The following is a 13,380-nucleotide window of genomic DNA, read 5'->3' as shown; positions in this document are numbered from 1 at the left end:
ATCCATTTTCTTTATATTAGAGCTGGTCGCAAAATGCAATTCGGCAGCTGGCTGCAGCAAATAAATCTCGTACAGAAAGACGGTCGAGGCTCAGGCTGAGAGTAACGCACTCTCACTGGCTACTTTTCTTGTCTGTCCTAATGTCATTGGCCAAAGCGCCAGGCAGCGGGAACCTGGAGGGAACCTGTATTCACGTGCAAAACATCCACCATTTGGCCCGACTAGGCACAGTAGGACCCTCCCATAGAAATAGCCCCCCTGTGAAGATCGCCAGCTCTATAGTCATTGTGATGCTTTTAAAAGAGCTATTTATATTGGGCAGATCTGAAAGCTGATTGAGATGGCTCGATATAAGGAACACTTAAGAAAATATAAAACATAAAAATGAAACTATATAACATTAATTTGGCATGCAAAATAGGTCCTCTCTTTGTATGAATAAAAATGCATAAAAAATAATCTAAGACTGAGAATAATCTAATGTTATGAGAGTGAAGTCGGAAAATGAGTAACATTAAGTTGTAAAAATTGCTTTAGTGATTCAGATTGGTCACAAACAATCCTTTTTTTTTGTGTGCACCTAGCCTATTTTATTACTTTCATAATACAATACAGCAAAATGCATGCAGTCCTAGTTTAAGAGAAAATACATTCAAATCCTGATTTCACAGCACCAAAAATCGTAATCATGATAAGAATTGTAACAGAACAGCAAAATATTGGAAGAGCGTTAAAAGTGTGTTTCCAATGTTAGAGGGCATCAGAAAAAAAAGTGTTTTGTGTAACTATTTACAATAATAATACAACCAGAACTTTAACTCTTTTCTATATAATTTCCAGTTAATCGGTATTATAGGCAGGCTAATAGTCCTTAAATGGCATTAGTCATTGTCAGCTAGTTTCATGTATTTCTGTGTGTTTTGTTAATTAATTAATTAATTAATTATTATTTTCTATTATTTCTTGAGGTTTTGGAGTTTGATATTGCTTTCATCTTACATCTGAAAAGTCTTACCAGGTGGTGGTGCTCTTAACATATTTTTCCACGTGTCTTTAATTTAATCAGTTAAATGTTAATATGACCATGCATACCATTTATAACCATATATAACAACAATAGGACTTCAATATCTGTCAAAACAATGTGCATACCAAACCATCTATCACAATTCTATCACAATATTAAAAAATACATTAAAATTAAAGGGATAGTTCCGTTTCAGACATGTTGAGAGCGCCACCTACTGGAAAGTCATACAGGTAGGATTTTTGCTTGCTTAAAGGGATTGTTCACCCAAAAATGAAAATTTGATGTTTATCTGCTTACCCCCAGTGCATCCAAGATGTAGGTGACTTTGTTTCTTCAGTAGAACACAAACATATGAACATTCCTTAGGTGCATATGGAAGATTGGAGGTGATTGTAATCCTCTTGGAATGGCAGAAGTCTGCCGAGACAGCATGAAACAATTACAAAATAAAAGACATGGAAAACATGAACATGAAACAAAACCCAAACACCAAACCCCACATTACAGACACTCTCCCTAGCAGCGTTTTGAGCTCAGATAAGATAATGGTCGTAGAGCGCCCTTAGGTGACCGTTAATTTTACATCAGACTGAATACTCCACCTACTGTGATTAACGAACATTTTTTAATTATCCACCAAATTATCATCATTTTTGTAAGTTAACAACGATGCCACCTCAGTAAATTAGTAAAATATTAAACTGAGTTATTGCCTACATAACATATTTTAATATACATAATGTATGAAATAAACGTTAAAGCAGAAATAATAAAGATGTAAATGGCATCTCTCATTCAAACTAGCTCGCTCCCGCACTCTCTTCCAGCTCGCCAGTTCTCCGCATTGGATTGTGGGAAATAGTGCTTCAGCGAGTGTACATCGGTTGTACACTCGAAATCAGAATGAATTGTGGGTAAAAAGTAGTGGACGAATGTAGGGAATGAAGTCGTTCACTCAGAATTCGGACAGCACTACAAAATGGCTGACACCCAATATAGCGCACTATATTGGATAGGGAGCGGTTTCGGATACAGCTTCTGTCTACACTGGACACGACGAAGCGACCGTTGAAAATCATTTGAAATTTGTGTCAGCACATCATAAATAGAACGCGGCAGCAGTTTACTGTCAGGGATTTGTCGTGTCGTGCCGCATCCAGTGTAGACAGCATCAGGGCCCTGCACAGACATTTTGAGGGGCAGTGGCCCAAACCAAAAAAGGGGCACTAGGGGGTGGGTGCTTGTTAATACAAATTATCCAGTTGTTACAAATATACAATTAAAAGAGAAGACAGCACACTCTGTAATAATTTCAGACTTTATTGTAGATGTTTTGATAAGAATGGGCTCTCCCTCACTCTCTGAGCCTGCTTCTGCTTCAATGGAAGTAGGGGAGAGTGGGGTAAGTTGATCAACCCCCTGTTTCTTGGCAACTGTACACTTTTGTGACCATGTATTTTGGAACCACTCATCATTTCTGCCAGACTGTGAAAAGGAGAAACACATGGGGGGGAATGGAAGGCACCCATTTACTTTAAAAACTGTTTTTTGCTTGTCAAAGTAACATGTTAGCATAACAGATGTAATGGTTGTTACATCAAAGCAAATTTATCCAGGTCAAAAAATATTTATGATACATAAAGGTGATTTAGCAACATATAAAACAAGTGAGCCAAATGTGGTGGGGCAAATTGAGTCAGCATTTTAACTTACCCCACCATAAGGCACTGTAGCTAAGTTAAATCTTTGAATTATAAACTGGTATTTTAATGTAATATTACTGGTTTAGTTTATCATATATACATACTTTGTAGTTTATTTGATAGGGACAGTGTACAAGTGCACCAAATCCTTCTCTGATAAGAACCAGAAAATGCTTTTCATGGCATTATAATCAGATATATCTTTCCACCTGTAGTCACTAATGGCCAACAAACTCTCTGTTTAGTCTGTTTTTAGGAAGGCTACAACTTTAGTGTTCAACATATTGTTTCAGAAATGCAAACAATTAAATACTAAAATGTAAACTTCATTTGGTTGGTTTTATGTTGTTAAAGTTAACTTCATGAAAATAAATATGACTGTTTGTAAAAGGAAATTTTCTGTGCATGGCCCTGGACAGCATCACTGGCTATAACGAGTTCTATAGTATTTTGTCGCCGCTCTCGTCCAGTGTAGACACGGTGTAATGCCTTACGTTTTTTTGCAAAAGGCGATTTTCAAAGTGAAGTAGCTTCTATTATTTTGTTTACCTCATCAGCAACTTTGGTTGCTTGGTAACAGACCTGAGAGTGGATTGTCGACCTTGATAATGCCATTTAAGATTTCCTAACTATAAGATATGATTTTGTAAGATAGGATAAGAATCCCAAATCAAGTTAAGATTTGCTTCTGTAACACAAATTTGTGAAAAATACTAATTTAACATATCATATATTAAGTTAAGACCTAAGATAAGAAACTTTCTGTAATACACCCCCTGAGCGCATTCTCAACAGCAGGCGCGTGACGCGTCTTCTATTTCTTCTTCTTGCTTTACGGCGGATCGCAGACTTATAAGTGCATTACCGCCACCTATCTCTCAAATTCCTCCTAATTGAGATTGTAGATCAGTGATCCTCAAATCTGGCTCGCGAGATCCACTTTCCTGCAGAATTTAGCGCCAACCCTAATCAAACAAACCTACCTGTGATTTTCTAATGATCCTGAAGACATTGATTAGCATACTCAGGTGTGTTTGATTAGGGTTAGAGCTAAACTCTGCAGGGAAGTGGATCTCGTGAGCCAGATTTGAGGATCACTGTTGTAGATAGAGTGTCAATGGTCCACTTGAGAGATAGAGGTGGCGTGAAACAAAGTCACCTACATCTTGGATGCCCTTGGGGTAAGCAGATAAGCATAAAATTATCATTTTTGGGTGAACTATCCCTTTAAGCAAGCAAAAATCCTACCTGTATGACTTTCCAGTAGGTGGTGCTCTCAACATGTCTGAAACTGCATGACTGCTTGAGGGAAGAATATCATGGTTTTGTCTGCATTCATTATTTTTGCTATTTGCAATGTCCGGCATATCAAACCAGTAATTTAAAGCAACAGCTCATTTAATATTACCAAATGTCTTTCTATAAAAAGAAAGTGTTTGTTTTACATGGAGTTTCTTGGCAAAATAAAACATAAAATGTAATAGCATCTGATAACAGGGGCACATAAGGACATTTAGCCAGCTAAATGTTAACATTCAAATCCATATATAAAAACATGGTTTTGCCAATAAGGTTCAAATATGTCAAAACAGTAAGGAGAGCAAAAATGTCTTACCAGTAGGTGGAGCTCTCAACATGTCTTTAGTTTAACTAGACGTCTGCTGAAGGGAAGAATATCAAGGTTTTGCTTGCATAGAAATACACTGTTATATGAAATGCCTATAATACCAAATGGGCAATACAAAGCCTAAAAAAAGGTTGATTTTCACTCTAATTAAGCAAAGCATAAAAGCATTGCTTTTTTATAATTGTCATCTTGTCAAAACTGATAAAAAGTTCCTGCTTACTTGATAATGTGGCTCTAAAATATAAAACACTTGAATGCACACGTGAAATGCATGATACTGTTACTGTTTTTTTGTAAAATGATTACTACTGGGCATGCAGTGGGAATGTTGTTGACATGGGCCATATTAAACATTTAGACGAAATATGAGCATGGTGAAACAGTAGGAAAGAGAGACTGAGCGTGTGTTCACTGCCGATCTAGGAGCTCAGATAAAGCGGACAGTGTGCATGTGTGTCCAATCTCAAACAGGTTTTCCCACAATAGGAACTCTCCACCCCATCCTGGTTGGACTTTAAAAGCCCAGCCTCTCCACAGAGAGACACCCGTTTCGCTCAGGTCTGCCCAGCTGTTCTCATCTGAAACATCTTCCACTGCAGCTCACCACGGTTTCTCTTGACCAACTATGAGTCTGAGAAGCAAGCGCATCAGTTCCAGCAGCTCTGTGAGGAGCAGCGGCAAGATGGGAGGCTATGGTTACAGCAGTTTAAGTGGGATCTCCCTGGGAGCATCTGCCCCGAGCTTTAGCACCAGCTCGGCGTATTTGGGGCCTCCCATCTCCAGCATCTCTGTCAACAAGAGCCTGCTGGCACCCCTCAACTTGGAGATCGACCCCAACATCCAAATGGTGCGCACTCAGGAGAAGGAGCAGATCAAGTCGCTGAACAACCGCTTCGCCAGCTTCATCGATAAGGTACAGTTGGGTCTCTTGTTCCCGGAGAACATTTTGTAGAGTTTCAGCCAAAAGGTAGTAGTCTTTGAATGTTAAGACCAACAGAGTGTTAATGGCGATGATAAAGTCTTAATACGATCAACATCCCAAACCTCTAAGGGAAAGGTCATTTGGTAGAGTCGCATGAAAATGATAGTTCTGTAGCATGACCCATTTCTCTGAAGCCTGTAACCTGATAAAAAGCACGTCAGATCTGACCAAGCCACTGAAGACAGCACTATGCCAGCGAGTATGAAGGAAGCTTTTGTGTGCCGGAGGACAATGCAACCGAATCCCAGGAGCCCGCTGGACTGTAATCGACACTTCAATCGCACTGAAGTACAACCAAGTCACTGTTGTGGGTTGGGGCAGGGCTGGGTCCTCCAACACGGGTCTCGGGTCGGCTTTTAAAGTGCTCAAAATTAAGGATTTACGAAATAACCCATCTAGGTCAACCGCTACTCTCCGGAGTGTTACCGTTCAGCTAATGGGGAGTCATATTGCTCTGTTAATGAGTCCATCCTGGCAGGGTGGGCATCAATTAAACCGGCCAGGCTTTCAGGATGTGCAGTGAACTGAAGAAATCTCAAAGAAGAGCTCTTAAAATGCTAAAATTCCACAGAAGTGGACTCTTTCTTCTTTGTTCTTGCAGAAGCATGACAGGAAAACTTGTAAAGAATAACTTAGTAGTAGCAGAGCATTAGTCAAACACTTTAATTATACTACCTCATGTTCCTCAAGGAAGATTTACATTTACAACAACTTTTCACTATGTTGGGTACAAATAAATGGTTTCTTTGAGCAGGAATCTTCAGAAGATGTTATAGATGCCACCTGAGGATTCACTTGATGTTTCAGTTAGCGCTGCATTAAACTGCATTTCTTATAGCATTGAATACTGAAATGGATCAGCCATACTGGACTCATAAGTTCCAGAAAATAACAAAAACTATATTTATGTTCAAATTTTTGATACTGGAAATCTTGATACTTTTAATAATAAACTGATCATTCACACACAAAAAAAAATTTTAATCAAATAAAAAAAATACATTAAAATATATAAAAATTAATTATAATAAATAAATAAAAATATATTTTTAGTATTAAATTAAATATTAAGTACATATTTTATAATAAATTAATATTTATCACAATGTATTAGAACTAAAAACACTCCTTTAAAGTCAGGTACATTTTTGATGATCGATTACAAAGGCCCAAATTTGATGTATATCTTTTCTCTTTATTTCTTTATCTATTCCATATGAAAGACTAATTGAAACATTTTTTATTTTATTTTATTTTTTTTAATGAATGAATGAAGAAACAAATTATTTACTGTTACCTCTACAGGTACGCTTCCTGGAGCAGCAGAATAAGATGCTGGAGACCAAGTGGGAGCTTCTGCAGAACCAGACCCCGGGCCGCTCCAACGTCGAGCCCATGTTTGACGCTTACATGGCCAACCTGCGCAGACAGATGGACGTGGTCAACAATGACAGGACCAAGCTGGATGGAGAGCTGAGGAACATGCAGGGACTGGTGGAGGACTTCAAACACAAGTAATGTATTTAGATCTACGCTAACACCAATGTTTACTGACCTTTGACGAGAGTCTCTCCTGTTTTTCTTTGAGAAATTGATTATGAAGCCTCACCTGCTAATGATTTTCTTCTAACCTTGAACTGACGCAGCTCATTAAATGAATTTGGGTATCAAAAACAACATACGACAATAAATGTGTTTTCAACTCAATGTGTTCAAAACTTAAATCTTTGTCCACATTCACAGACTTAAATATCCACTTTGTATTTTCTTTGACTCAGATATGAAGATGAGATCAACAAAAGGAACAACCTGGAGAACGACTTTGTGATTCTGAAAAAGGTGCGATACCTAGATGACTAGACGTCAGAGGTCAAAAATAGTATTTTCACACATTATGAAACACAAACCAATAGGTATGACCTCACTGTAATGCGGGGTTAGGGCAGGTTACCGAGTAAAAAAGCAGGACTTTCAGCAGGGAAAGTTAAACTTTCACAACACGTTGAATAAAAGCAGCACAGGAGAGGGAACAATGAGATGTTTGGGAGGGGTAAAGAGCTCTGAGCTGCTAAAGTTGAGCCTGAAGGGATCAGATCACCATTGACAAAAGTCTGGGTGGGGACACAGCATTATACTTATTTACTTGTTCTATTTTTTATTATCTGTGTTTTTTGTTCTGTCACTGTCATTCTGTTACACTGTGGAAGCTTCTGTCACGAAAACAAATTCCTCGTATGTGTAAACATACCTGGCAATAAAGCTCATTCTGATTCTGATTCTGATTATTTATACACTAGAGGAGATCTGTTTTCAATGGCCTACCTACTGAGAGTAGCAAGAAGTCAAAGTTGCATATTAAAGATCTACAAGATGTAGCTCTTGATATATCGATACGAGTCTTTTCTGGTGCATGTGAGGGGTTTTGGTGTTCAATGCCTAAGGAAGACACACACGTTATTCAAAGTTGCAATTGAGAAGAGGAAAAACTGAGTACTGTGTGCCCCGCAGGATGTAGACTCGGCTTATCTGGTGAAAGCTGATTTGGAGGACAAAGTTGGTGCCCTGACTGATGAGATCAACTTCCTGAGAACCATCTACGATGAGGTGACACACACACACACATACATTTTTCAAATATTATAAACAAGTATTTTAGTTCCCCTCACTCCACAACAAATCCTTTAAATTTAATGGTATTCAGAACAGAACATGAAAAATGTAAGTATAAAACAAACAAAATGTATTTAAAGCTAAATAAATGTGGGCTCACATGCCTTTGTGCATGTTTTGTGTGCTTGACATAAATTGCATTATATAAGTTGCAACATCTTTCAGATGATCAAAACATGACTTATATTCCATAAGCAATACGATACTATTTGAATGTTTTGTCTTTAAATCTTTAACAACACATTGCCATATAACTGGTCGGACCAAAAAAAAAAAAAAACCTAGACCAATGTGGTGTGCAAGAAATTAGCAGTTTTTACATACACACCTTCCTAACTAGTTTCCACACAGCTAAAACTCTCTTAAACACAAACTTACCTTGTCTCTCTGGATCAGGAATTGCGTGAGCTGCAGGCCAGCATTAAAGACACGTCCGTCATCGTGCAGATGGACAACTCACGAAACCTCAACATGGATCAAATTGTGGCCGAAGTCAAGGCTCAATATGAGGAGATCGCAGTCAAGAGCCGCGAAGAGGCTGAATCCTGGTACAAGTCCAAGGTAGACACAAAATGCTAACTTTGTCCCTTGATAAATTATTTGCCTAGAGATTTTTCTCTTCAAGTCATCACAAAATACTAGGGCTGTGCAATATATCGAAATATCGCAAATGTACATATCGCAATATGCATATCGCTACAGCTTGCAATATTTGGGGCCATGAACAAAAGACAAAGAGAAAATCACTCAGTGCATGAAGTTCACAGAACTGACTCAGGAACAGCTGAGTAAAACCGTTTCATCTGAGCATGTGGCACTTTAAGCATTATCGTATCGCATATCGCATATCGCATTATTTAATGAGTTATCGCATTTTCTTCAATATCGCACAGCCCTACAAAATACCCTTTTCAACTTGTATTTCTGATTGAAAATGGAAACTCAGTGTCATAAAATGTAGGGCGGGATTGCATCCATTGGGAATTGATTGGATAAAGAAAGCTGTTTCAGAGAAAGAGAAAGTCATTACATTTTGATGAAAGATTTTTTCCCTTTGGAATAAGGAATCGTTAACAATGAGACCAGGAAGATGGATTAAGAAAGTAAGCTTTTCATGTTGACTTCAGGTGTTTTTCTTCACAAAGATTCATAAACATCTAGGAATAAATTTAGTTTAGATAAAACATCTTTCATTATGGACATCGAATGACTACAGTAATTTGTGTCTGATGTACTGTACTGATCTTTTTGTCTTTTTCCATCTCGTTTTGGTCAGTTTGATCAGATGTCCTCTCAGGCCAGTCAGTACAACGATGAACTGCGAAACACCAAAGGAGAGATCGCAGATGTCAATCGCATGATCAGCCGTCTGCAGAGCGAGATCGAGGTTATTAAATCACAGGTGAGAAATGTGCTAAATTAACCTTTGCTTTAACCTCAACCTATTGGTGGTCGCTAACTCTCAAGGCTACAATCGTTTTAGCGAGCTAACCTGGAGAACCAGATAGCGGAGGCTGAGGATCGTGGCGAGATGACTGTGAAGGAGGCCAAAGGTCGTATTAAGGACTTGGAGGAGGCGCTTCAGAGAGCCAAGCAGGACATGGCCCGCCAACTCCGTGAGTACCAGGAGCTCATGAACGTCAAGTTGGCGCTGGACATCGAGATCGCCACCTACAGGAAGCTGCTGGAAGGCGAGGAGGACAGGTAACAAATCGAGTCCTGTTATAGCATGTTGTATTTTACTTAAGAGGGGTGGAACTGAAATGTTTACGTTTACAAATATCGACTGTCTAATTTTTCTTTTTACCTCTCACAGAATTGGACAGCAGCCCATTGTGAACATCCAGGCTGTTTCTAACTACAGTAAGTGTAAATGGACTAATGGGACATTATACATTACAACAATGGCCACAGTAAACACACACTTACAGTGAGCATAAAATCCAAAATTTCGCCATTTACTTTCTTATAAGTTTCTGGTTTTGTGTGTAATTTGAAAAAGCAGCATTACCATTGTTACCATTGGGATATGTGGAGATGCTCATGACCTTTTGGCACGTCTTTGTCAAAAGGCTTCTCAAAAGTGTTTGCTGCTGGCCCATTCCTTTATTAAAATCCCATTTCACACCATCCAACCAATTGTCCATGAAAAAAATCAAGTCAGTCTTTGTCTGAAAGAGGATTTTCAACATCCTATTACAAAAGTAAAATGGGTCACAAAAGTTTAACCTGTTCATCACCAGCATTTTAAAATGCATACAATATGACCTTCATACACAATTTGAAAGCTGAATATTATTGTTTTTCTTCACAGGTTCCAAAGGGGTGAATGGTTTTCAGCAGAACAGCTCTCCATCACCTAAAATCCTGATCAAGACTACTGAGACCAGAAACAACAGCAGATTCAGCACTCACTAAAGTGTCAACCATTATCAAAAAAAATGCTATACTATACATATGACAGTTAACCTTAAACATAGAAGTAGTTTTCTTTTGTCTTTCTGTGAATCAATGGAAAGAATCTGAAATTAATTTTCCTGAAAGAACAAAGGCTTTGTGCCTGATTCAAATACATGTATTCAATATAAACACTCAGAAATTAAATGACTATATAAAATTTAATCGTGGAATGATTTATTCTACAGAATTCAATATTTTTATTTAAAGGGATCATTTTGCATCACATGCATCATTTACTCTTGCAATACAATCTGATAATCTCAAAGGCTTTTAAAAATGTATTTCTTTTCTTTTTTTTCTCAATCTGAATTGTTGGATTTGATTATTTACTTATTATTTTGGACACAATGTGTATGCAACATAAGTATGTAATGTAGATATACCTGCAACCTGATACACCATCTGAACAAACAGATCTGATTTCACCACTTTCAAAATGACAGTGCAGACAGTCCTAAAGACTGAAGATGAAAGACAAATCATAATTGTGTGCAGTGTGAACAAAAACCTAAAGTAAGATTAGTCAATGTCTGTAGGAACACAAACCATACGAAAACAAAAACCCGAATCAAGAAGAAAGAAAGGAGATGGTCCGAAAAATAACACCAAAGGGAACATATTCTCAACAGTACAGTTTGAGTATTTCTTCCTGTAAAACCTGTTCAAATGTAACACATAATTTATTTGGTTACAGGCAAATACACACATTGGATAGTCAGTATGCACTCTGTGACAGTAAAACATGATATGATGATATTCTTCATATGCCCTCAATGCTCTCTGGTCTCATTGAGGCTTCACAAACTCACACAAACATCAACAACAGCCTTGGGAATACATATGTGTTTGAGTATTATTTCAACATAAGTATAACTAGCTCAGACAGTAGTTTCAACTGTGAGAATTAGAGTAATTTTTGAGGAAGAGAGGAGCCGTTTGCTATAAAGGGGTTTTATTTAGCATATTATAGCCAATGAGGGTTTAACATTACCTTGAATCAGACAAACACCAAATTTCCTCAAAATTACATCCTGAAGTTTTTATGGTGATGAAAAGCATCATGGTGAAGACACAATGACCACTATGAAGGCCAGAATACACCTAAGCCTAGTTTCATTCCCTAAATTGCTCCAAATTAATGAATATTTGCTTTGTCGATCAAGTTTGACTATGATAATTCTTACCACGAAGCTTCACAGTTTGGCAGAGGCAGGTCCTCATCCAAAACTTCTCCGTTTCACGTACTTCTGCTACTTTCACTAGATTTGATCAACTTAAAGTGTCCAATTTCATGAAATATTGTATATTATAAACATAATTACGAAGAAAGCAAACAGCCACTTGACCGTTAAGTCTGTTAAAGCGTTTGAATTCTGAAAGCGCGGGAAGACTTCTGTGGCGTTCAGTCGGGGGAAACGCGCGCCGATTTCTGATTTTTAGATTAATTATAAATAATTAAAATTATTATAAATTATTCGTTTTGGCGTTATAATCCTCGTATGGTGTCATTATATGGTTAAGCACAAACATGTTTTTTATCCAGTAAAATGAGCAGTTTAAATATAGGCTATAAAGCAGCTGAAATATGCAACGGAGAAAAAACAAATATAGACAAAAAAAAAAAAAAACCCCATCATAGTGGAGTAGGCCTATAGCGTTTATTAAATTAAAACATTCAGAGCATATGCTAAAATAACATAATACTATCTGCCTGCAACAGTTGCTATTAAGTAACTTAATGAATTAACCCAAACTTGTTAAAATGCGTTTTATACAAAAACAATAATTTAGAATTATAAAGAAAAGCCCGAGGACATATTTTTAGGAATAATAATACTAACAAAAGGCTACAAAAATGTGTCTTGCACACATTCATCAGATATACTGCTCCTATCGAACTCATGGCAAAAGCAAACATCACTAGTGCCCCCTTGTGGTTGGTAAACAGAATTACAGTCTTATCAGATTAGGATTAGAGTCTAATGCCAATCCATAGTCAGCATGTGCACAAGTGACTGTGGATTGATTTTAACGGATTCATCTTCTGCCCGACTTTGTTGCTCTTTATCATCGTCTTCTGAAGAGCAGAAGACTTCTGTCCCATGTTGTATTACCGAAACTCTGCATCAGCTCCATGCTGCACTGTTTTTCCAAATGCTCTCTAGCATGCGCTGCCATGTCTCCTCGAATCTCAAGGGTCTTGAAGTGGTCAAAGTCACTGCGCCCCAGTTTGCGTAACCGGCGTGCAGCAGAGCGGTAACACTTCCACGGCTGGGCCTCCAGCAGCAGATACTCACAGAGAGACGCCAGTCTGGAGAGAAGAGACAGAAACGTTGCGTCTCCGTGATTCAGATGCACCCACATAGTCACCGCAAAACAGGTGCACAGGTGGAAACGGGGGCAGCCAAAACTTCCCAAATAGGACTCTAGCACTGCCTGGCTCTTTGCATCATCTGTGATATCCAGGGGGATAAACTGGATATTCTGGGGAAAGGGGTTGGAGTTTTGTGCCCGATGAATTAAATCTTGGTCCAGGTCAAATCCAAGCAAATACAGTTTTCTTTTAGGAAAGTCACATCCAGAGGCCTCCTCTTGCAATAAATGCTTGTACAGAGCAACAGATAAATCCTGACAAACAGAGGGAATGATACAAAACACGTTTTGGTGATTAAAACGACATATGAATACGCTGTCCAAACTGAAACCAATCAGGTAATAACGTAAAATGAATATATATGACAAAATCATAGTCTAAAAAAAGAGCAATTTAGCAACTTCTAGACAATAAAATAATTTACTGCTGAGCATAACTAGAGAGAGAGAGAGAGAAAAGAAAAAAAAAAGATTAACCACATTAATTCCAATGACATTATAATGCTGAAAAAAACAGCATATGCTGGTTAGGTAT

The 13,380-nt window shown here is 38.0% G+C and overlaps 2 protein-coding genes across 3 annotated transcripts in view; one reads left to right on the top strand and one right to left on the bottom strand.

Moving 5' to 3' along the window:
* The first annotated feature begins 4,618 nt into the window (after window positions 1–4,618).
* On the top strand, window positions 4,619–10,607 carry LOC107718458 (keratin, type II cytoskeletal 8-like). Of its 2 annotated transcripts, XM_016525539.1 has the most exons (10): window positions 4,619–5,273; window positions 6,648–6,856; window positions 7,121–7,181; window positions 7,851–7,946; window positions 8,409–8,573; window positions 9,077–9,115; window positions 9,289–9,414; window positions 9,496–9,716; window positions 9,829–9,875; window positions 10,327–10,607. In XM_016525539.1, the coding sequence occupies exons 1-10, from the start codon at window positions 4,986–4,988 to the stop codon at window positions 10,428–10,430; spliced, it is 1,356 nt and encodes a 451-aa protein (XP_016381025.1). In that variant the 5' UTR covers window positions 4,619–4,985; the 3' UTR covers window positions 10,431–10,607. The 2 variants fall into 2 exon arrangements, with proteins under 2 accessions (XP_016381025.1, XP_016381026.1); XM_016525540.1 differs by lacking the exon at window positions 9,077–9,115.
* A 1,581-nt stretch (window positions 10,608–12,188) lies between these two features.
* The window catches only part of LOC107718469 (pre-miRNA 5'-monophosphate methyltransferase-like), a 2,172-nt gene continuing 980 nt past the window's right edge, over window positions 12,189–13,380 (bottom strand). Inside the window, exon 2 of the mRNA XM_016525558.1 lies at window positions 12,189–13,100. Within this exon, the coding sequence (XP_016381044.1) occupies window positions 12,540–13,100 (561 nt within the window). The 3' untranslated portion in view covers window positions 12,189–12,539. The remainder of the gene's footprint in view (window positions 13,101–13,380) is intronic.

The sequence above is a fragment of the Sinocyclocheilus rhinocerous genome, unplaced genomic scaffold (genome assembly GCF_001515625.1).
Source record: "Sinocyclocheilus rhinocerous isolate Xijiao unplaced genomic scaffold, SAMN03320098_v1.1 scaffold92, whole genome shotgun sequence".
In the NCBI taxonomy this organism is placed as follows: domain Eukaryota; kingdom Metazoa; phylum Chordata; class Actinopteri; order Cypriniformes; family Cyprinidae; genus Sinocyclocheilus; species Sinocyclocheilus rhinocerous.
The sequence above is the reverse complement of the archived record's forward strand: the minus strand, read 5'-3'. Positions and strand labels throughout refer to the sequence as shown.

Excerpts from the sequence above, each read along its gene's own strand:
- LOC107718458 (XM_016525539.1), top strand. The coding sequence starts at position 4,986 with ATGAGTCTGAGAAGCAAGCGCATCAGTTCCAGCAGCTCTGTGAGGAGC. Across the intron at positions 7,182-7,850 it reads ACTTTGTGATTCTGAAAAAG|GATGTAGACTCGGCTTATCT; the intron begins GTGCGATACCTA and ends TGTGCCCCGCAG. Across the intron at positions 7,947-8,408 it reads TGAGAACCATCTACGATGAG|GAATTGCGTGAGCTGCAGGC; the intron begins GTGACACACACA and ends TCTCTGGATCAG.